Source organism: Marmota monax, unplaced genomic scaffold (genome assembly GCF_021218885.2).
Source record: "Marmota monax isolate L192 unplaced genomic scaffold, Marmota_monax_Labrador192_F-V1.1 WCK01_AAM20220418_F8-fsc00024, whole genome shotgun sequence".
Taxonomy (NCBI): domain Eukaryota; kingdom Metazoa; phylum Chordata; class Mammalia; order Rodentia; family Sciuridae; genus Marmota; species Marmota monax.
In genome coordinates, this window is record NW_026695224.1 from 10,463,098 (window position 1) to 10,485,128 (window position 22,031).

At 56.8% G+C, this 22,031-nt stretch overlaps 1 protein-coding gene across 5 annotated transcripts in view; it reads left to right on the forward strand.

Annotated features, from left to right (window-relative positions):
- Positions 1–22,031, forward strand: part of Nlrc5 (NLR family CARD domain containing 5) — an 84,871-nt gene that overhangs the window by 37,583 nt on the left and 25,257 nt on the right. For all 5 annotated transcript variants that reach the window (XR_009225908.1, XM_046434982.2, XM_046434984.2 and 2 more), the window contains 18 exons: positions 568–2,242; positions 3,259–3,342; positions 3,488–3,571; positions 4,883–4,966; positions 5,082–5,171; positions 6,120–6,179; positions 7,266–7,331; positions 7,760–7,843; positions 9,737–9,820; positions 10,777–10,866; positions 12,839–12,907; positions 13,628–13,696; positions 14,373–14,456; positions 14,812–14,895; positions 16,317–16,406; positions 17,227–17,271; positions 18,126–18,215; positions 19,208–19,291. Coding sequence is in view for 4 of the 5 variants with exons in the window: in XM_046434982.2 (XP_046290938.1) it covers positions 568–2,242; positions 3,259–3,342; positions 3,488–3,571; positions 4,883–4,966; positions 5,082–5,171; positions 6,120–6,179; positions 7,266–7,331; positions 7,760–7,843; positions 9,737–9,820; positions 10,777–10,866; positions 12,839–12,907; positions 13,628–13,696; positions 14,373–14,456; positions 14,812–14,895; positions 16,317–16,406; positions 17,227–17,271; positions 18,126–18,215; positions 19,208–19,291 (3,016 nt within the window). In the remaining variant the exon portion in view is untranslated. The remainder of the gene's footprint in view (positions 1–567; positions 2,243–3,258; positions 3,343–3,487; positions 3,572–4,882; positions 4,967–5,081; positions 5,172–6,119; positions 6,180–7,265; positions 7,332–7,759; positions 7,844–9,736; positions 9,821–10,776; positions 10,867–12,838; positions 12,908–13,627; positions 13,697–14,372; positions 14,457–14,811; positions 14,896–16,316; positions 16,407–17,226; positions 17,272–18,125; positions 18,216–19,207; positions 19,292–22,031) is intronic.

The following is a 22,031-nucleotide window of genomic DNA, read 5'->3' on the forward strand; positions in this document are numbered from 1 at the left end:
ACCTGGATTGTAGAGACCCCGCCCCCACAGTCCTACTGACCCGTGCCTGGGCCCACAGGCTGTGGTGTCCACTCCTGGGCATCATAGAACTATGAAGCTGGGCAGGGGCCCGGGGCACGCAGAGACCACCTGAAAAAGAGGCAGCTGCAATAAGATGTGCAAAAAGTCCCCCCACACTTACGTTACCCCCAACCAATGGAGCCACCACTGTGTGTCCCCATTCTCTCTCCCTGTGTCGGTGGCAGCCACAGCCTGTGCTGATAGCTATGGACTCCTGGGAATTCTGGTGGTATAAGAAACCCCCATAGTACCTTACCTCCTCACCCCCCAACCCTTTTAATCTTGAGACAGGGCCTCGCTCAGTTGCCGAGGCTGGCTTTGAACTGGCGATCCTCCTGCCTCCTCCTCCCGATCGGCTGGGAGTACAGGCATGAGCCACTGTGCCCGCCCTCACCCCCCCTTTCTGCCCCACTGGGGCTAGGGGCTCCAAACAGCCAAATCTTGGGGTAAAGGGACACAGGTGGGGGCGGGGCTCTTGCACTCATGCCCTCTCCCTGACCCCTACAGAACTGACCAGGAAGTACCTGCAGCTCCTGAGGACCTCTGCCCAGCGGCACTGTGGTGATGGAGTCCCCAAGCCAGGGCAGACCTTTGGCGCCCACCAGCCCTATGTCCCCCCAATCCTGCAGTGGAGCCGGGCCACAGCACCGTTAGACCCTCGAGAGGGAGCCGTTCTGGGGGACCCTAAGACCGAAGATAGCACTGACATGAGCCTCCAGGACCTCTTCAACTTCAAGGCCTCCAAGGGCCCACGGGTGACAGTGCTCTTGGGTAAGGCTGGCATGGGCAAGAGCACACTGGCCCGCCGGCTCTGCCAGAAGTGGGCTGAGGGCCAGCTAGACCATTTCCAGGCCCTGTTCCTTTTTGAATTCCGCCAGCTGAACCTGATCACGCGCTTCCTGACGCTGCCCCAGCTCCTTTTTGATCTGTACCTGAGCCCCGAGGCGGGCCCTGAGGTTGTCTTCCAGTACTTGAAGGAGAATGCCAGCCGAGTCCTGCTCATCTTCGATGGGCTGGACGAGGCCATCTACCCCTGCTCCAGCAAGGACACTCTGGGTCCCAATGGCTCAGGCCCAGCCCTTACCCTCTTCTCTGCCCTCTGCCGGGGTACCCTGCTTCCCGGCTGCTGGGTGATGGTCACCTCCCGTCCAGGGAAGCTGCCTGCCTGCCTGCCCACCGAGGCAGCCACGGTCCACATGTGGGGCTTTGATGGGCTGCGGGTGGAGGAGTACGTGAGCCGCTTCTTCAGTGAGCAGCCAGCACAGGAGGTGGCCCTCGCAGAACTCCAGGGAAACGGGCACCTCCAGAGCCTGTGTGCAGTGCCCGCTCTGTGCCAGGTCACCTGCCTCTGCCTCCGCCATCTCCTCTCTGGAAATGCCCCTGGCCAGTCTGCGGCCCTCCTGCCCACCGTGACCCAGCTCTACATGCAGATGGTGCTAACCCTCAGCCCCCCTGGGAGTCTGCCTGCCAAGTCCCTGCTGGGCCTCGGAGAGGTGGCCCTCAGGGGCCTGGAGGTGGGGAAGGTCATCTTCTATGCGGGAGACATCCCTCCAGCCATCATGGCCTTCGGGGCCACCCACAGCATGCTGACCTCATTCTGCATCCACACCGACTCTGGGCACCAGGAGATTGGCTATGCTTTTGCCCACCTCACCCTGCAAGAGTTTTGTGCTGCCCTGCACCTGATGGCCAGCCCCTCAGTGGACAAGGACATACTCACCAGCCACGTCACGCTGAATTCTCACTGGGTTCTGCGGACCAGAACCAGGCTGAACCTCTCGGACCACCTCCCCACCTTCCTGGCGGGGCTGGCATCCCTCACCTGCCGACCTTTCCTCAGGCACCTGGCCCAGAGGAACGAGGCCTGGGTGGGGGCCCGGCAGGCAGCTGTCCTGCAGGTGCTGAGGAAGTTGGCCACCCGCAAGCTCACGGGGCCAAAGGTGGTGGAGCTGTGTCACTATGTGGCCGAGACTCAGGAGTCCGAGCTGGCCAGCCTCACTGCCCAAAGCCTCCCCTATCAACTGCCCTTCCACAATTTCCCGCTGACCTACAGAGACCTGTCTGCCCTGACCAGCATCCTGGAGCACAGAGCAGACCCCATCCACCTGGATTTTGAGGGCTGCCCCCTGGAGCCTCACTGCCCTGAGGCTCTGGCAGGCTGTGGGCAGGTAGAGACTCTCAGGTGAGTAAGGGCAGGGCCAGAGAAGACCTGGAGGATCTGTACTTGGTGACAATGGAGGCCACCCCGTCTGGCAGACCCCTTCTAGAGACTGGATGCGGATCTCGAGTATGGGACCGGAATTGGCCCTGTCTGCCCCTTAGCCTCTGGTGCTGGTGGGATAGGGCCCTGTGCCCAGCTGGACCCTCCTTCTGACCGTGGTTTCTAGGCCCTAGGTCTCTCTCTGTCGCGGCTGCAGCCTCTGATCCGGGCTGTGTTGGAGTGCAGCCTCTGGGTCAGCGAGTTTCTTCATCCCTAAAATGAGTCTGCAGTAACACCTCACTCTCTGGTCAGTGTGAGAATGACCTGGGATCGTGCGGGACAAACACTGCCCAGCACAGCCCCCAGCCCAGAGCTCAGTATTTGTATTGATTGGCTAGAGAAAGGCACAAAGGAAACCTCCCAAAGCCCAGGGAGGCAACCATGCAGAATTGCGTTTGTCTCTTCTGGAAGAGGCAGAAATAAGCAGTCCAGGTTGGTGGCATGGCTACTCCACAGGGTCATGCAGGGACCCAGGCCCCTACCCTGGCTGCTCCATCATCTCCTTGGATGTCCTATCTGCATAGGCAAAGCTGGGTCCTGGGCATACCTCTGGCATGAGGCAAGGGAAAGAGTGGGCATGGAAGAGACATGCCCAATGTGTTCAAGGTCAGTCCTAGAACTAGCCACTTATCACTTCATTACTCATCACTTCAGCCACATTCCATTGGTGAGAACAGCCACGTGGGCTCGTGAGCTGCAAGGCAGGTTGGAAGTGTCATCTCTGTCTGGGAAAACATATTCCCAGCTCTCTATTTCCATGGGTGAAGTGGAGAAGGGATTCCCTTGATGAAGCAGACTCTGCTGTCCCCTGTCCAACACAACTACAATGGCAACTCTGTCTACCTAATATGGCCCCCCTATCTGACTGAGGAGGGTGTGGAGATGACCTCAAAGTTCTTCCTGGCACTGATCCTCTGCGCTTTGCTTCTTCCCCACAGCTTTAAGAGCAGGAAGTGCGGGGACGCGTTTGCAGAAGCCCTCTCTAGGAGCTTGCCAACCATGGGGAACCTGAAGATTCTGGGGTGAGCCAGGGCTTGGAACCAAGAAAGACCTTCATCTGAGGACGCCTGGCACTCCCTTCCTCCCCCTTGTCCTGCATAGGGCAGAGTCCCAGGCTACCTGCTTCCGCCACCCCATCCTTTCCCACCATCTTTGCTTACCCCATAGGTTAGCGGGAAGTAAGATCACTGCCCAGGGCGTCAGCCTCCTGGTGCAGGCCTTGCCCCTCTGCCCGCAGCTGGAAGAGGTCAGGTGAGTGATCTCCAGGAGGGCTTGCGGCTGGGGAGAGGAGTCATTCCCAGGACACCCCCTGGGTTCTGTACTAGGTCCCGCACATTCCATCGAGGTCTGACCAAGGTCTCGTTTTTCAATGAGGTATTAGGTCAAGAATGAGATGAGGTGATTCCAAACCAAAGGTTTCCAAAGGCTCCAGAGCAGCCTTCTTATATCTGATATCTTAGCCCTCTTGGAGAAGCACAAGTTTTGAGGCTCCTCTTTCTGTGATGCTAGGAGAAGGGATGGCAGTGTGTGGGCAGAACACAGGCACTGGGCTACACATAAAGGCATGAAAGACACACCCTCTCATGCATGCACACATATGCACACACGTGCACAGAAGTACACATTCTCCTACTCAAGTGAACACACCCATTCATTGATGTGCTGGTGCATAGCACATACGTGTACATTTAGATGCATGCACACACCAGCTAATGAGGCACACAAATATACCCCTCCCCCGTGTCTGGGAATGAGTGCTCTGGGAAGGGTGGTGCCAGGGATGTGCCAGCAGCTCCCTGGCAGGACCACTGCTAGCAGATGGCACCTTTATGATATTTAGAGAAGCTGCCCCTTGCCCAGGTAGGCACCTCCTGGCTCCAGGATACAGCACGTATCGAGGGGAACATAAGCTTGACCCCTGTTCCTGTTGCCTCCTCTGCTGGGGGCCTTTGTGCAGGGATCACTCTGGTGGGGACAAAGGCCAGGAATATTGATCTCTCTGTTGCTTGGTGATTATTGACAGTGACCTTCACCTTCTCCCCCAGCACCCACTGATGCTCTCAGTCAACCTCATATTCCATCCAGCTAGGAACCCAAACAGGGCTGGGGTGTGGCCCTCAGTTAACAGGGATAGAGTGAGGTCAGAGAGGAACACTTGCTTGCTTGGGTGAGTCAAGGTCAGAGCTGAGACCAGAAACAGCATCTGCAGCATGCCCACCTGGACCTTGGTCTTCATACCAGGGGGACAAGAGGCCCTGACCAACTTGGACCCCAGCCACATTCCAGACATAAGTCCTGGGATTGGGATTCTGAGTCTCCTCGCTCCACTTCATGAGACCTCTGTCATTTAGAAGCTATAGGTCATTAGCCAAAAAACCCATGGGGAAAGAAGTGAGGCCAGTGGGGGACATTTCCTCCTAGCCGTGCCTGTTGGATGCTAGGGAGCAGGTCATCCACAATTCCTGGTCCCCAATAAGGGTAGCCTTGACTGTCACCTGCCAACTGGGAAGTCCAAGGACCCCAGCGCCAGGATTGAGGAACTGGGCCTTGGTCTCCCTGCAGGTTCCAGGACAACCAGCTCAAGGACCCGGAGGTGCTGAGCATCGCGGAGGTCCTCCCTCACCTGCCGCGGCTCCGGAAGCTTGAGTAAGCAGTCCTCCTGCTCCCCGTCCCTGCCGGCTCCTCTCCTGGCCTACGTCCCCCCTCCCTTACACACCGTTGGGCTGGGGAGGGTCCTGACATCTGTGCCACAATCATGCAGCCTGAGTCGCAGCAGCTTCTCCACGTCAACAGTACTGTCCTTGGTGAAGGTGGCCGTCCTGTGCCCTACTGTTAGGGTGCTGCAGGTCAGGTGAGCCGAAGGAACGGGATCCTGGCCTTCAAAGTCTGTAGAAGCGGGTATGAGAAAGTGGGGAATGGGGAAAGGAGGAGGCCGTTCATCTGGAGAGCTTCCAGTGTGTGTTACTCACTCCTGCAGCTCCAGACCCAAGCTCAGGCCCGACACCCGAAACTCAATAAATAGTGGGTGGCTGGATGGGTGCATGGGTGCGTGAGTGGGTAGATGCACGGGTGGGTGGGTGAACGGGAAGATGGGTGTGGATGGACGGTGGAATCAAAACCCGCTACAAAGCACAGGCCCAGCCAATGGGATCCTTGGCTGTGTGCCACTCTCCATGGTGCTGAAGCAACCTTACCCGTAGCCGGGATTGCAGCCGGAGCCTCCGCTCAGCAAGCGTCATGCTTCTTAATCCTAAAGCAATTTTTAAAAACTCTAGGCACATGCCTATAATCCCAGCAGCTCTGGAAGCTAAGGCAGGGGGATCCCGAGTTCAAAGCCAGCCTCAGCAAATTTAGCAAAGCCCTAAGCAACAGAGTGAGACACTTGACCCTATGTCAAAAATAAATAAATAAACAAACAAAGATTTTTAAAAAGCATCCCTGGTACCAAAAAACAAGCCCTCTCAGCGTTCCTAATGTTTTATCTTATTTCTTGTAAGAAATTGTTTCCCTAGCTTGTTTGTTTTCAGTACTGGGGATCAAACCTAGGACCTCACACATGCAAGTTCTCTATCATTGAATCACATCCCGAGTTCTTTTAATGTTTTACTTTATTTTAAAACAGGGTCATGATAAATTGCAATCCTCCTGTCTCAGTCTCCCAAGGAGCTGGGATGACAGGCATGTGCCACCGCACCCAGCTTTCTCTGGAGTTTGGAACAGGAATGGGTGTGCAGATAGGGGTGACGGGCTGATTTCTAGTCCCTGATTTGGTTTCATGACTTGGTGTCTGACCCTCTAGGGAGACAGACCTCATCTTCTTTCTTTCCCCACTTGAAGAAACAGCTGTGGAGCTACAAAGGTAAGAAGCCAGGGAGGTGCAGATCTGGGTCCATCCTAAGAAAAGATCTAGGCTCAGGCCGTTGAGGGGAGGGTGCAGGAGAGCCTAGAAAGAGCTAGAACATGGAGATTCTTTGTGCTACTGCTGCATTGAAGGGCGAGTGACTACTTAGACTTGTAAAAGGATATGAACCTCCTTGTAAACCTGGGCCACATCTGGCCCCTGTGCAGAGAGAGCACTCCCCAAATCTCAGAGTGAGTCACAGCCTCCGGAAGATACTATTAACCTGACCACCCTCCATGCTGAGAGCTCTGGCAAGACTCTTACAACTGGAGAAAAGAGGAGAGGGCAGTTCCCTACAGCTTAGCATCACTGTGAGAATTAAATAAGCAAATACATTTAAATGCATGGAATGCGGCTGCTGGCATGCAGTTGGTGCCTAAATGCTGACTGTTCCAGCTGTGCACAGGAGAAGAAAGGGCAGAGGCATTCCCCCAAAAGAAAATCCCTACTGTGCTCCCCAAACTCTTCCCCGGATTATAGCTCAGTGGTTGAATACTTGCCTCGCATGTGTGAGGCACTGGGTTCGATCCTCAGCACCACAGAAAAATATAGATAAATAAAACAAAGAAATTGTGTCCATCTACAACTAAAAACATTAAAAAGAAGTCCTCAAGCAAGTTCTTTGCCTGCTCTGAACCTCAGTTTCCTCACCTGTACCATGACCCAGTAGGACCACTGTCCTGCTCCTCTCTGTCTAGAGCTGGGATGCCCAGGATGACAGCCACCAGCCACCTGGGCTATTTAAATTTAGATTAAGTGAAATGAAATTGTGAGTCCATCAGTCCCATTTGACACACCTCAAGTGGGAAGTGTCTTGTCCAACAGCACACACTGCAGATGGATAAAGCTTTCCTTTGACCTCAAACCTTCTGCTTCTGGTGCTGTGCTAAGTCAGACCCTGAGCACCGTCCAGCAACTGTCCTTGTGCCGACTCACCGAGAGCAGGGCTGCAGGGTCCCCAGCCCCTGGAAGCCAAGGGGAGAGGCATGGTCCACTAGACTCTGGCGCCCAAACCCCAACCAACATTTGATTGGCTCTTTCCAGAGCTCCAGACCCACAGGAAACAGACGGCCAGAGGAAAGAGGCTGAGGACAGAAGGCTGACCCTCAGGTACCTCAGTGGGATCCAGGGCCTTAAGGAGAGGGTGGTGTGGGGGAAGGGCTGTCCTTCTGCAGGAGGCACAACAGGAACGAGGAGGATAAAGGGACAAGGAGACAAGGGGCACGGAAGGGACATGAATAGCCACCTGGCTTGACTCAGGAGCCTCTGTCCTAACAGCAGCAATGGCTATAACTGAACGTGCCTCTGCCCTCTGCTGGGCACCGAGGCGAGCCCAGGGTCACCTGGCGGTGAGCCTTGGAAGCTCTAGGAAGCGCACGTCATTGTTCCCACTTGAGGGAGGAGGAAGCTGAGTCTCAGGCAGCCTCTGCTCCTTGCCCAAGATCCCTGGCTTCTAAGGGGCGTGCACACCCAACAGCTGCAATCAGCGCTGGAGGGGGCCCAGTTCCCTTCCTGAGGCCCTCTGTCCTCTACCCCAGGCTCCAGAAATGTCAGCTCAGGGTCCGTAATGTGGAGGCCCTCATAGCCCTGCTCCTGGAAGGTCCGCCTCTGGAGGAAGTGGAGTGAGTATCATGGGGAGGAGGCTGGGGAAGAGGGGACTGGGCCTGGCCTTTGGGTGGAGGGTGCAGGGGAGGGGCAGATGGCCTCCTGAAGAATTTGAAGGCATCAAGAATCACAAGAGCTACCACTGTTTAGTACTTGCCCTGTGCTGGGTGCCTGGCCAGGGGCTTTTACATACGTATCTCATTTAATCCTGTCATCTCAATGATGTGAGCTCTGTCACCATCCACATTTGATAGAGGAGGAAATGAAGCCACAGAGAGGAAGATTTTTCTCAAGGTCACATGGGAAGGAAGGGTCCAGGCCAGGGTGCAAGCCCAGACAGTCTGGCTCCGGGTCTCAAACCCATAACCACCGTGGCTGGGATCTGCAGAGCTGAAGCCCCCGCTGCACCTGGGAGAAGCCACTCCATTCAGGCTGGAGGGGCTCCCACGACAGTCAGCTCTTGGGGGGACTGTTGAAGGCAGGGTTTGGGGGTTGGTGGAGGTCTTGCCATGTCACTAGGAGGGATGCCCCAAAAGGACAGTCCTAGGAAATCTTCCAGTGGGCACCAGGGTGGATTGCTGGGATTCCGTGGTGTGATTTGAGGACAGAGGGACAGGGCGAGGGCTTCTTTGGTGACCAATCCTTGCTCCTGACCCACTGGGAGAACCAGGGCAGGATTAGAAGGTATCAAGTACTTCTACCCACCCTGTCGCCATGGAGCCTGACCCTGCCCCAGGCTCAGCCGCAGCAATCCCCCACCCACCTGGTTACCCAGAGAAGACACCTCCAGCCCCCTGGCCCCCCAGACGGTCCACCCTGGGCCAACTGCAACAGTTCTCACGACTATCCCCCTTTCTCTAGCCTCTTTATCCAGCTTCTTATCACAAACCACCCTCCCCTCTCACCTGGTGACCCCAGCATCTTCCTCACGGGCTTGCCTGCTTCTACCCTGGCCACCTCTTCCTGGAAGGGTGCCTACATTTCATTGCTGCCTACCCCCTTCACTGTCTCCTGCTACTCAAGATAACACAAGATCCTAAAATCCCATGTGATCCACAACCCTGTCCCAGCCCCCCAAGCTACATCTTATCCTGCCACTTCAGGCTCGATCCATCCCATCACACTGGCTCCTTTTAGGTGCCACAGGGCCTTTGAATGTGCCATTTCAACTGCCAGAAAACTCCTCCCCCATCTCTCCTCTGCCCCTTACCTATTGAACTCCTTCTGGTTTTTCCAGCAAGCAGCTCAATCCTCAGGAAAGCCTTCCCTGGTCTTTACTCTAGGTCAGAGGTCCCTGTAATCATGAAATTTATCACAAGGAGCAATTATGTAGATTGCACAAAGGAATGGCTGCTGATAAGGCCTTGCAATCAGGCTGCCTGGGTTCAAATCTAGGTCCACCCTGGGGCAAATGCTTTAACCACACAGCGCCTTGGTTTACTCACGAGTAAAGAAGAGATTAAGATAATAAAGGTGGCTGCTTCCTAGGAAGAAGAAATGTGTCAAGGGTTGCAGAAGCCTCCAGGCCTCCAGGGTGCAGCCCGTCCCCTCTAGCTAGTGTTAAAAATCAATTAGGAGCCGGGTGTGGTGGCACCTGCCTGGAATCCCAGTGGCTCAGGAGGCTCAGGTAGGAGGATTGCAAGTTGGAGGCCAGCCTCAGCAAAGGTGAGGCGCTGAGCAACCTAGTGAGACCCTGTGTCTAAATAAAATACAAAATAGGGCTGGGGATGGGGCTCAGTGGTCGAGTGCCCCTGAGTTCAATCCCCAGTAACCCCCAGACGAAAAAAAAATCATTATGGCCGAGATGCTTGGTCTGGAGTCAGTGGGGGTCTGTGAGGGTGCGGGGGGGGGGGGGGGGGGGGGGCGGCTGCGGGGCTCCCCCACAGTGCAGGGCGGCCCCTCTGTTCCAGCCTCTCAGGGAACCAGCTGGAAGACGAAGGCTGCCGACTCCTGGCTGAGGCTGCTTCCCGCCTGCACATTGCCAGGAAGCTGGAGTGAGTTGCCACCCACCCCTGGGTGACAGGAGCGTCCTGGAGAGCCCCCAGAAGGTCCCTGCCACCCCTGGTCCCTGTGCCACAGTCAGTAGTAATGCTGCTAATGCACCCGCCACCTCACTTTCTCCCAACTCCAGCCTTGCCTGGCTGAGCCACCATCTCCACGCCAGCCATTTAACCCCTTGCGCTTGGAGAGTGCGCTCACGGTCATCGTCGGTGGCTTGTGGACCTGTTTGTCCTTTCAGTAGCACCGGAGTAGGGGGCAAAGGGGTTGCAGTGGGGCAGAACTGAGGCTTTGGGTGGACGGGTGCCAGGGTGACGGATTAAGTAGGAGGTGGTGCCTTCGTTTGGGCTCGTCTGGGGGTGAAGGGGTGGGGTGCTGGGTGTTGAGATGGGAGGGTCCCAGGCTGGGCTGCAGGGTGGGGCAGGGCAGTGCTTGGATGGCCGTGTTGGGGTGTTGGGATCCAGGGCGGGTTGGGGTGAGGCAGGGCTGTGGCTGGGTAGAAGTGGTTAGCTTTTACTCAAGACCTTGGCTGTGGCTCTGTCACCTCGTAGCTTTGTGACACTGGGCAAGTAGAGCAATGTCTCTGGGCCTCAGTTTCTCCGTTTGTAAAACAGGATTCCCTGAGGTCACGAGTGTGCCCACACACGTGGACCTACCGAGCCTGGCACGCCGGAGCTCAAAAGGTGGCTCCTTTGCCGGCCAGGACGCTGGGCTTCAGGGGCTTCAAAGCACGAGCGAGTTCTCAGCTCAGGCTGGAGAACTCTGCTCCTGAAGCAGGGGGGCCTTGCAGCTCTTGGCTCACCTGCGTGGCCGGAATCCTTTGAGGGCCCCTGGCTAGGACCCAGGACATCTGAGAGTGACAGCCACCTCTCCCGAGTCATGAGGAGGGAGCTGGAGCCGTCGGGGGTTGAGGATCGTGGCCCCTCTGATGGCTGCCTCCACCTCTCCACAGCCTCAGCGACAGTGGGCTCTCCGTGGGCGGGGTGTCCTGTGTGCTGAGCGCCCTGAGCACGTGCCAAGCTCTGGAAACCCTGCACATCAGGTAGGAGCTCCCCGTCGGCCTCCGTGACCTGCACCCTCTAGCCCGAAGCTGGCCTGTCATGCTAAGTCCTTGGGAGTCTTTCCGGTCCCAGGATGTAGGGACCCCTAGAAAATGCTGCTGCTCCCCCTCCCAGACCCCCTTCCAGCAGGCACAGCTGACCCCAGCTGCTGCGGCAGGAATGGTGTGCTCAAGGCACTGGTGTCCCCTCAGGAGGACCGCCCAGGGCTGGTGGGAGCCAGAGGTGCCTGGGAGGTTGTGTACCAGTCCCCAGCCAGGGTGGCCGGTGGCAGAGGCAGCCCTTGTCTCCATCCCCTTGCAACTTGGCTCCCCTGGGATCAGGCCCCTGTGGGCCTCCCTCCGTCCTTTACCAGCTTCTCCTGAGAGCAAGCTCCTGACAGCACATGCACCAGGAGTCAGGTGGCATGGGACCCCTGCTTCCCAGGCCCAGGCTCTGTTTCTAGGGAACCCGCCCAAGACAGGCCCCCGCCTTATTTCTGTGAGTCTCACTGTCTAGTCTGGCGAGCTGAGGACAATTGCAAGCCAAAGTCAAGCAGTTCCCAGCTTGGAGGGCGTCTCCCTCAAGGCTGTTGGCGGAGCAGAGCAGCCCTGCTGTACACACCCCCAAAGGAGAGAGGAAATCCCCATCCCCCCAGTGGAAGGTCAGGAACCCCCCACACACCTGTAATCCCAGAGACTCAGAGGCTGAGGCAAGAGGATGGCAAGCTCAAAGCCAGGCTCAGCAATTTAGTGAGAACCTGTCTCAAAATAAAAAATAAAAAGGGCTGGGGATAGATACGCAAACACATTTAGTTGCAGGGATATTCACCCCAGTATCAATTATGATAGGAAAAAAATGGAAATAACTTGCATGTTTAATAGTAGGATATTAGTTAAATAAACCAAGTTATCTACAAAGAAAAACACTCAATGGAACCATGAAAAAAAATTTCAATATAGATGTGGTTTTCATCTGAAGGGAAGACTGTGGGACATTAAATAAACGTGAAATTTTAATTCATGATCTTCATGATAAGGCTTTTCAAACATACTCAATGGTAGAAAGAATGGTGCAATCTGTTCCCATGAGCAATGACTGTTCATGATTCTAATCTGTCACCCTAGCTTCATCTCTGCCTTAAAAACAAACAAACAATAAAACAAAAAACCCAGCCAGGTGTGGTGGTGCACACCTGTAATCCCAACTACGCAGGAGACTGAGGCAAGAGGGTCACAAGTTTGAGGCCAGCCTCAGCAACTTAACAAGGCCCTGAGCAACTTAGTGAGACCCTGTCCCAATTTTTTAAAAAAAAACTTTAAAATGTTCTCACTGAGGATGTAGCTCAGTGGTAAAACACCTTGGGGACAATGCCCAGTTGGCTGAGTGCCGATGCCCGTTATCTCAGTAACCTGGGAGACGGACACACAAGTTCCAGGACAATCTGAGCAACGTAGTAAGACCCTGCCTCAAAATAAAATGAAAAGGACTGAGGAGGTGGCTCAATGGTTGGGCACCCTAGGGTTCAACCTGAAGAAGGAGAAGAAGAAGAAGGAGGAGGAGGGAGGGAGGAGGAGGAAGAGGAGGAGGAGGAAGGAAGAAAGAGAATTTGTAATTCCCATTTTTGCAAGAAAAAAAATTAATTGCATTTAAAAAGCAAAACATTTGAAGGACCCAATCCTAAAAGTTAACAAGGATCATTGAGATGTCCTCCAGGGACAAGGGACAGCGCCCTCAGCCCAGGGTGCTCCCAGTGTACGAGGATCACCAACTGCGGAGGAGGGGCGTTGCAGCCTGAGGTCCAAACCACAGAGGAGGCGGGATTTCATGTTTCTCTCACAGTCTTGCCTGGAAACTGGCAGTGGAAGTCAGAGGAAGGGGTTCAGCTGGAGCTGGGGGGCTCCCTAGGGCCCCTCCAGATGGGGCACCCAGCAGAAGTCCTCACCTCTCCCTCCCCGACCCCTCCTCTCTCCACAGCCTGCTGCACAGAACCGCGGTCCTCACGTTTACCCAAGAGCCAGAAGAGCAGGGGGGGACCCAGGAGAGGTAGGCCCAGCGTCCTCCCAGCCCCTGTCTGGTCAGGGTCAACCACAGCAGGGTGGCAGGGAAGACCTTGACTAATGCACAAAGGGACAGGAAGTGAGCAGGCTTGGCAGGGGGTGCTGCTGTCCAGGGGAAGGTCAATGGGCCTCCCCATTTTTTGGTGCTTGAAGACAGCCCTGAGATGGAGGGTGTGGACACATGCGGGGGGAGGGGTGGGGGGAGCCAGAGACCGATGCTCCGGAGTCTGAGGCCCTGCAGCCTCAACCCAGCGGATGGCTCAGGCTGCTGGTCAGAACTTCCAGCTCTCTGTGGCACAAGGCCTCGTTTCTGCGTGTCCTCCTCCCGGGCTGTCCCGGCCTCGCACACGCACAGTCCCAGCTCTTCCTCCTCTGTGTCCACCACAGTCTCTTGTGCAGCATCTGAGGTCAGAGCTGGTCAGAGCTGGCGCAGCCATCGATGGTGTCACTGATGAGGATGTTCAGATTAATGATAGTAGCAGCGGAGGTTAATTGAGCATTTACTATGTATGTAGTAAGCTCTGTGCTGAGTCAATTCACATGTCATACTATCGAGTGACACACCCCGGGCCAACTTGGAATCAAGGTCTCACTGACTCCCGGCCCAGCCTAGAGACTGAACAGTGCGCAAGGTGCAGCTGGCGAAGGACTGTGAAGATAGTGGGCGAGGTGTCCGCTTACCTGGCCTTGGTGTGTGTCCCTCCAGGGCTGCATTTCTTGACAACCTCATGTCCCCCCTGTCCTGTGAGCTACCTCCGAGCTCCCGAAGGATCAGGTATGCCGATGACCTCCAGGCCCCGTGTGGTTCTAGCCTCCCCTCTTCCTCCACCTGAGGCCTGTCCCAAACCTCAGGCTCCAGCCCTCTATGCTCCCCGGAGGACACCATGCCCTGCTGTGTCCAGGACCTGTGGCCCAGCTGTCCCCCACCCCAGATGGGGCTCAACGAGGCAGCCCCCTCAGCCCCTTCCCCTGCCCGGGGGACCTGCTCCCCCAGCTCTCTGAGCCCAGCAGCTGAAGACGGGAACTCTGGCTGGGGAGGAGGGGACTCCTCGGGGCCCCTGCTATCCTGACCCTGGGCCTCAGCCTCCGCAGGGCCCCTCCGGGGCTCTTCTTGGCTTTTCTCATCCTGTCTGTCTGTATCTCCTCTTGTCTGTCTGTCTCCCTCATTCCTGTGTCTTTCGAGGTCTCTCTTCCTCCACCACCCTTGGTCTTCTGTGGTCTGTCCTCCTCTGTCCCTCTGTCTCTGCCTCTGCCCATGTGTACCATCCTACAGAGATGCAGGGTGCAGGTGGGGTGTGGTGGCCCCCCTTGTCTGTCTGTCTGTCTGTCTAGGTGCCAGATGTGTTCCTGTCCCTCCTCCCCTGCAAGCCTGGCTCTGTGGGTGTGGTGGGTGGCGGGGCTGTGACCTCCGCCTGTGGGCAGGCGTGCAGGGCTGCGGTCTCCCGCTGCAGGTTGACGCACTGTGGCTTCCAGACCAAGCACCTGGAGCAGCTCTGCAGGGCGCTGGGAGGAAGCGGCCACCTGGGTCACCTGGAGTGAGTCCATGGGCGGGAGGGTGTTGGCGAAGCGTTTTGACTGCTTAGATCGGGTGGGCATTCTTTTCCTGGAGTTAGGAGCCCATCAGAGAATCTGATGAAAGCTGTGTCCCCTTCTCCCCAAATGCACGTTCCCAACATTTGACCGCCCTCTGAAGCCCACCCCCACACCCCCCAGGAGTGCATGAGCCTCAGGAAAGAACCTGGGGGAGGCCCAGCGGCCCCCTGTAGATCTGCGGGACCCAGCCTGGCAGCCCAGGCTGTGCCCATTTCAGGAGAAGCCAGTGACAGGGCAGAGACCCAGGTCAGCACCCGCCCACCCCCCACTGATGGTTTCTCTCCCCCCCCCCTCCAGCTTCTCAGGCAACTCCCTGGGGGACCAGGGGGTGACCCTGCTGGCCCAGCTGCTCCCGGGGCTGGGCCCCCTGCAATCCTTGAAGTAAGTAGCCAGCTAGGCAGAGCTGGGGTTTGTCCTCTGCAGGATGGGGTGGGGACACCTGTGTCACTCACCCGCCCTCCTGGGGTTACAGAAAATACCTGTGAGTCCCCAGACCCAGTTGCCGATGCAGAAAAAGAGAAAGTGCCCATGCAGGGCCGTTGCTCCTTCAGCTTCGATTAGGCAACGACTTCTTTCCCGTGGAGACGGGCCCCGAAGGCCAGCTTCTCACTCGGGGTTTCACTTCTCAAACTCAGCTCTGCAGCTCTGGACCCCTGGGAACCCAGCCACCTGCATTAGGGCGGGCATGGGTCGTGTTCAGGGCCTGGGGGGTCATGGGAAGTCCAGCGGAAGCAGGGGGAAGCATTGGTGACTAACGGCTGGCCCCGTGCTGGCCTCTGGGAGCCGCCAGGGACTGTGGGATGGGAGTTGGTCTGGGTAGGAAGGGAGAGTTTATGCCAGAAAGGGCACTCTAGCAGGGTGACCAGAGAGGAGGCTGTCCACTGTGGAAAGGAGCCCTGCAGAGGCCAAGGATCCCCAAATTTTGCCTGCAGCAGATCAGAGCATCCTTGGCTCCTACAGCCCCCTCCTCCAAAGTGAGAGGAGCACTGGTGAGAGGTCACAGGTCCTGGGGCCCCAGCTGACTTTGCTACCTACTTACTGTGTGACCTTGGGTGGGTTGGCTCACCTCTCTGAGCCCCTAGTTCCCAGTCAGAAGACACATGAACTGGAGGCACGATCACTGTTTGCCCAACCTTCCTGCTTGGACACTGTCTTGGGACAAGCTTGGCAAAAAGGAGGCTGCTCCGGGTCCTGCTGGGGCCTGCACCTGGGCAGGAAGGAAGGCCTCCACTTCGCAGGCAGATGACACGTAGCTTGAGCCTTCAGGGCACGTCCCTGTGTGACCTCCTAACACGGGGCTCCACTGACCAGTGCCTGGGAGGGCCCTGCGCACCCTGCTGGGGTCCTCATCCTGAGGAGTGGGCAGTTAAGTGGCAAATGAAAAGCCCTCGACAGGTTGACAGAAGGACCACAGAAGAAAGGAAGGGTGGGGCCCCAGGATTTCATTTTGCACCGGTGTCACCCTCCTCCGTCAGGTGGGGAGACTGAGCCCACTCTGGCCAAAAAGCACTGCTTAGACGGGTCACAGACCAAGGGAACCACCGAGTTCCAACCTCGGCTCTGTCACCTCATGTCTTGTCACTTTGGGCGATACCTGGCCTCTGCTTGGCCTCTGCCTGGCCTCAGTCTCCCTTTCTGTCCAATGAGGTTGGGAGGGGTGATCTCCAAGCACCTGGGGCTTGGTGGGTTCTGTCATCTGAAATCAGGGACAACACCCCCCAACTCCCTGTCCTGTGCTCTGACCAAAGAAGGTGTGTCTGAGTCCTGGGTGGCCTCCGTCATTGTCACCCTGTGATCTGCAGCCTCAGCGAGAACGGTGTGTCCCTGAGTGCCGTGTGCTGTTTGTCCCAGTGCATGTCTGCTCTGCAGTGGGCGGCCCACCTGGATGTCAGGTGAGTGCCCCTCTGCCCCTCGCCCTGCCTGACCCCTCGTCCCACAGGCCATCAGCTTCCAGTTGGGTCCCTCGTGTGTCATGTCACCACACATCCATCCTCAGAGCCTTAGATGGTACCAGGTCCAGTGAGGATGTGTTAGGTGTCCAGTGGAGAGATGGAGGGATGGAGGGGTGGAGGGAAGGGTGGAAGGATGGAGGGATGGAGGGAGGGGTGGGTGGAGGGAGGGATGGAACAACATGGCCCCAGAAACAGCCAAGTTTCCCAAATTTTCCGTGGGACAAAGCCCATCAGCCCCCCTTACTCCCTCTCCCAGTTGTTCTCAGAGACTTATAGGAACACTGGGAGCCCTGTGGTGGCCTTGGGAGCTCAGGGACCTGAGACCTCTGGAGCTGATGAGACCACAGAGGGAGAACACCAGCCAGCACAGAGCTGTGGCCCCCATACAGAGCCCCCATGGTTCCAGAGGCGCTGAGCCTCCTACCCCCAGGTCCCCAAGAACAGGAGGTGCATGGCAGAGGGACCCGGCTGAGCCACCTCCCAGCCATGCAGCTTTGGGCAGATCCTTGAGCTCACCCACATCTCAGTTTCTTTATGTGTAAAATGAAACTCAGAAATTCTAATTTCTACCTTCACGGTGTTATCGTGAGAACCCGGTAAAATGACATTGGCCATGCGCTCCGCTGTGATCTCCCCTTGCTGGACTCGCTGAGGAAGCAGGCTGCCCCCCAGCCCTCCTATACCGGGGGTCTGGCCTCTCCAGGGCTGGGTCGGAGGTCCTCTGCCCTTTCTCAAATAGCTGCCTCCTCTCTGCTTCCAGCTTGGAGAGCCAGCAGATCCTCCTGCAGGGTGACAAGAGAGGCAGGTGAGGACGGGCATTCCAGGGAGATGGGGTGGGCTCCCCTCTTGCCCTGATGCCCATTTCCTCCAAGGGTCCCCACCCCCACATCCATGCTGGCCACTCGGCTTGGGCAACCCCCCCCCCCCCCCCCGCCAGGCACCGGAAGTCACCCTGCTTCTGAAACCGCCCCTGCCTCGTAGAACGAGTCGCTGCCCCCAGGGTCCTGGAGGAGGGCGGGGCCCTGCGGGGAGGACCCGACCACAGCCACAGCTAAGCAGCTGCCGGCGACAGCTGCCGCGTGGGAGGGCACCGGGCAGCTGTGTTTCTGATCTGGGGCTTTTGCCGACTCGGCTTCATGTGACTCACTGCCCCGCCACACCCCGAGAAACCGTCGATGCTCTTGGAAAAACAGCTTTCCACCTCTCGGCGGCCAACGCCGGACGCACCGCGCGCTTTGCGGGTGCCCGCGGCTGCCCCCTAGTGGGGACGGACGTCCCGGGCTCTCCTGGGAAGGGGCCCCCTGGGCAGTGACTTCAGCTGATGTATGGGGTGGGCAAAGCATCGCCAGGTCACGTGGGCCATCTAGGGCCTCTGTTTCTGGGGAACCTCTCGGGGACATGGAGGCACAAATCACATGGATTGCAAAGCCCGTGATGGGGCGGGGAGGGGCTCTGTCCTGACTCCCTGCACCTTCTGCGGGCCGCCCTGGGACAGCTTTGAGCTGCTTGCTTTCCTCACCCTTGTTTCCCCGGGCCTCAGTTTCCCTGTCTGTGCATGGAGGGGGCCCTGGATAGAGGGCTGGCTGCCTGTGGGAGCCCCTCCAGCCCTGACTTCTGAGTGCCCGGTTCCAACGTGGCTGATTCGAACGTTCCTTGCAGGGATGGGTGGACGGGTGGCTCCTCTCCACAGTTCCCAGCCAGAGCCCAGTTCTCCGGGTTCGGTCAGCGCAGCATCCCCAGGAGCTTCTGGTACTGTCTCCCGCTTCTTGTTTTGGGGTAACCACATGGAGTGGGGGGTTAGGGAGTGGGTAGGACCTAGAGGGCCCGAGCTGGGGACTGGGAGCGAGGGAAGAGAAAGAGTCGGAGAGAAGGTAAAACCACAGCCATGAGCGTGGGCGCTGCTGGAGCCCTTGGGGCAGCTCACAGCCCGGCCCCAGTGTTCTGAGAGAGCAGATTTCACACTTCTCTAAAGCAGACAGGACCGTCCTGCCCTCCAAGGAAGCCCAGTCCCCAGTGCCTGGGTTGCCATCTGCTTCGGGGACATCAATTAACAGAAAGGGGCTACCTCTCTCCCAAATATACTACCATGTACAAGAGAGGTGGGGTGTAGAGAGAAAGGCCGAGTGCTTTTGCTGGAGCGTGGCCTGGGATTTAAGAGGTTTCCCTCTCTGCCACCAGAGACTGAGACCCCAGCTGGGACTCAACATCCTCCCCAGGAGAGATACCTAAGCTGAGGTCCCAACAGAGTTAAGGGGAGGAGAGAGTGAGTAGTGCCCCAGGCAGGAGGGACAGGATGAAGGAGCCCCTGGCTCTCATTATTTCTGTGTGACTAGAGGACAAGAGCACAGGGAGACGGTGAGAAAAGCATTCCCACTTGGTCTAAAGGTAATAGGGAGCCACAGAGGGTTTTAAGCAGGTAGAGAAGCCTGGTCAGATTTGCAGATTTCCAAAAGGAGAACTCAGAGAGTGTTAGATGGTCCAGGTGAGTGAGGATGGTGGCCCAGGCTCAGGCAGTGCAATGGGAGGGTCGGAAGGATCCCTGGACGGGGCAGCGGGACACTCAGAGGCCTTGGCTATCCTTGTGGTAGAACAGGAGTTGCCAGGGAGTAAGGGACCCTGGGGAGAGGAGAGAATGCTGAGCAGGTTAGGGAGCCTGCCACTGAGGAGGAGGAGAGGGACCCCGGCTGGACAGGGCCCTGGGCCCTCTCTGATCCCCTGTCCTGCCCTCTGTCCCTTCTCAGCCTCAAGGAGTGTCAGCTGGAGCCTCTGAGCCTCACCAGCCTCTTTGCCACTCTGGAGCAGTGTCCAGGGCCACTGGAAGTGCAGTAAGTGACAAGACACAGCCACAGAGGGCCCCATGTAACCAGGGTGGGGGTAGGGGCTCCTGTTTAGAAGACAGGAGTCTCTCCCGCCCCTCCCTGCCAGGCCCGCTAGCCCTCGCCCATGGGGGATCTCCGGCCTGTTGGTAGGAGACTGGTTGTCCTCAGTAGCCCCCAGCCTCGGACACCACCTCTCCCACCGGAACCTGCCATGCAGGACCTTCCACTCCCCACCACTCACCCCAGGACACCGGGGAGCCCTGTCTGTCCCCACCCAGGCACCCACGTGGGCCTGCCTATGTGGCTGGAGGTTGTCACCTCTAAAAGCCCTTCCTTGGAGTTCCACACCCCCAGGACCACCTTCACCCGAACACCTGGGTCTGTGACCAGGGACTGGACTTGCAACCAGGAATCTTGATTGAGCCACCTACAAGCTGGTGACTTTAGGCAAATGACTTTAACTCCTGGGCCTCAGCTTCCTCACCTGCAAAGCCCATGGTCAGCCTGTCCTTCGGTTGTCCTCGTTGTCCTTGTATTACAATAATTACCTTAAAGGGTCTAGACAAGCTGCCTGGCCTGCACAGCCCCCTTCTCTGATCAAATCCAGGTTGTCGCTTGTCCACGCCCCCTTCTCCGCCACGCCCCCTTCTCCGCCACGCCCCCTTCTCCGCCACGCCCCCTTCTCCGCCACGCCCCCTTCTCCGCCACGCCCCCTTCTCCGCCACGCCCCCTTCTCCGCCACGCCCCCTTCTCCGCCACGCCCCCTTCTCCGCCACGCCCCCTTCTCCGCCACGCCCCCTTCTCCGCCACGCCCCCTTCTCCGCCACGCCCCCTTCTCCGCCACGCCCCCTTCTCCGCCACGCCCCCTTCTCCGCCCCGCCCCCTTCTCCGCCACGCCCCCTTCTCCGCCACGCCCCCTTCTCCGCCACGCCCCCTTCTCCGCCACGCCCCCTTCTCCGCCACGCCCCCTTCTCGCCACATTTATTTGCATATTCAGTTTTTACCTACTTAAGTATCCAGTAACTGAAATGCTCAGGACCAGCAGTGTCTGAGATTTGGGACTTTGTTTCAGATTTGGGATATTTATGCATATACATAGTGAGATGTCTTGGGGATGAGACCCAAGTCTAAACGGAGGTTCATTTCCGTTTCCTATACACCTTATGCGCGTGCCCTGAAGGTAATTTCAGACATTTCTAGTGGGCCTCTGCTTCTGACTGCAACCCCTCACCTGAGGTCAGATGTGGAATCGTCTACCCGTGGCATCATGTCAGCTGGCACTCAAAAAGTTTCCAATTTTGGAGCATTCTTGATTTCGGATTTTTGGATTTGGGGTGTTCACCTACATTTACAGTCCGGGACCAGGACTTTCTGCTTGCGTCTTGCTTTTGGTTTCATCTTAAATGCCCTCCCAGCCTTTCCAACAAGGTAATCCATGTTGACTTCCTGGCCCGTGTCCTTTCCAGACCTTTCTCCGTGTTCAGACACATACAGATACTGAGGCAGGGGGTTACTTCATTTGTCAGTCAGGGATCTTACCATGCAGGAAAGATCCTTCTGCAACGCCCAATTGTTTGACATAGTTTTCCCTGAAGATCAAGATCTGTGGATCAGATTTGATTCTATTTGTTTGATTGATTTTTTATTTTTCCTGTACCGCAGATGGAGCCCTGGGCCTAGTGCATGCTAGGCAAGTGCTCCACCACCGAGCCACATCCCCAGCCACCAGCTCATTTTTTAACAAGTTATTTTAGGACAGTTTCAGATTTTTTTGGTGGGGGAGGGGTGGTACCAGGGATTGATCTCAGGGGCACTCACCACTGAGCCACATCCCCAGCCCTTGTTTGTATTTTACTTAGAGATAGGGTCTCACTGAGTTGCTGAGTGCCTTGCAAAGTTGCTGAAGCTGGCTTTGAACTCGCCGTCCTCCTGCCTCAGCCTTCCAAACTGTTGGGATTACGGACGTGCACCACCGCACCTGGTGCCAATTTCAGATTTGATTTACAAAAATGTTGCCACGAGAATCCCCCGCACCCGTTTCCCTTGCTGTTAACATCTCACACGGCCACAGTCCACCCAACACAGTGAAGAAACCAACCTGGGCACATGACCATTAACTTGACTTCTGCTTTATTCTGAATATTCCAGTTTTTTTTTTTTTTAACCAATGCTCATTCTTGCTGTGACCCAGGATTCCACTCGGGACCCCCATGTTGCATTTAGACACCAAGCTCCTCGGCCTTCTCTGGCCTCTGGCAGTTTCCTGTTCTGTCTGTGTCTTTCCTGCTCTTGGTGGTTCTGAGGAGGACTGGTCAGCTGCTGTGGGAAATGACGTTTGGTTGGAGTTTCTCTGTTTTTCTCTTAGCTAACCTGGGCTTAGGGGAAGAACATCACAGAGGCAAAATGCCCTCTCAACACACCCTCTCAGGGCCGGTGCCCTCGACGTACCCCTGCTGATGTGGGACTTGATCACCTGGCCAAGGTTGGGTTAGATTCCCCGCTGCAAAATCACATTTTAATTTCAACAGCATTTTATTATGGAGACTTTGAAGCATCTATAGAAATGTAAAGAACACTCAGGTGGCCTCCACCTACCTCCACCCGCTCACACACTCACTCGGGGTCTTTTTTTCTCTTTTGGTACTGGGGAGTGAATCCAGGGGCGCTTAACCACTGAGCCACATCCCCAGCCCTTTGTATTGTTTTTTTGGTTTTTGTTTAGAGACAGGGTCTCACTGAGTTACTT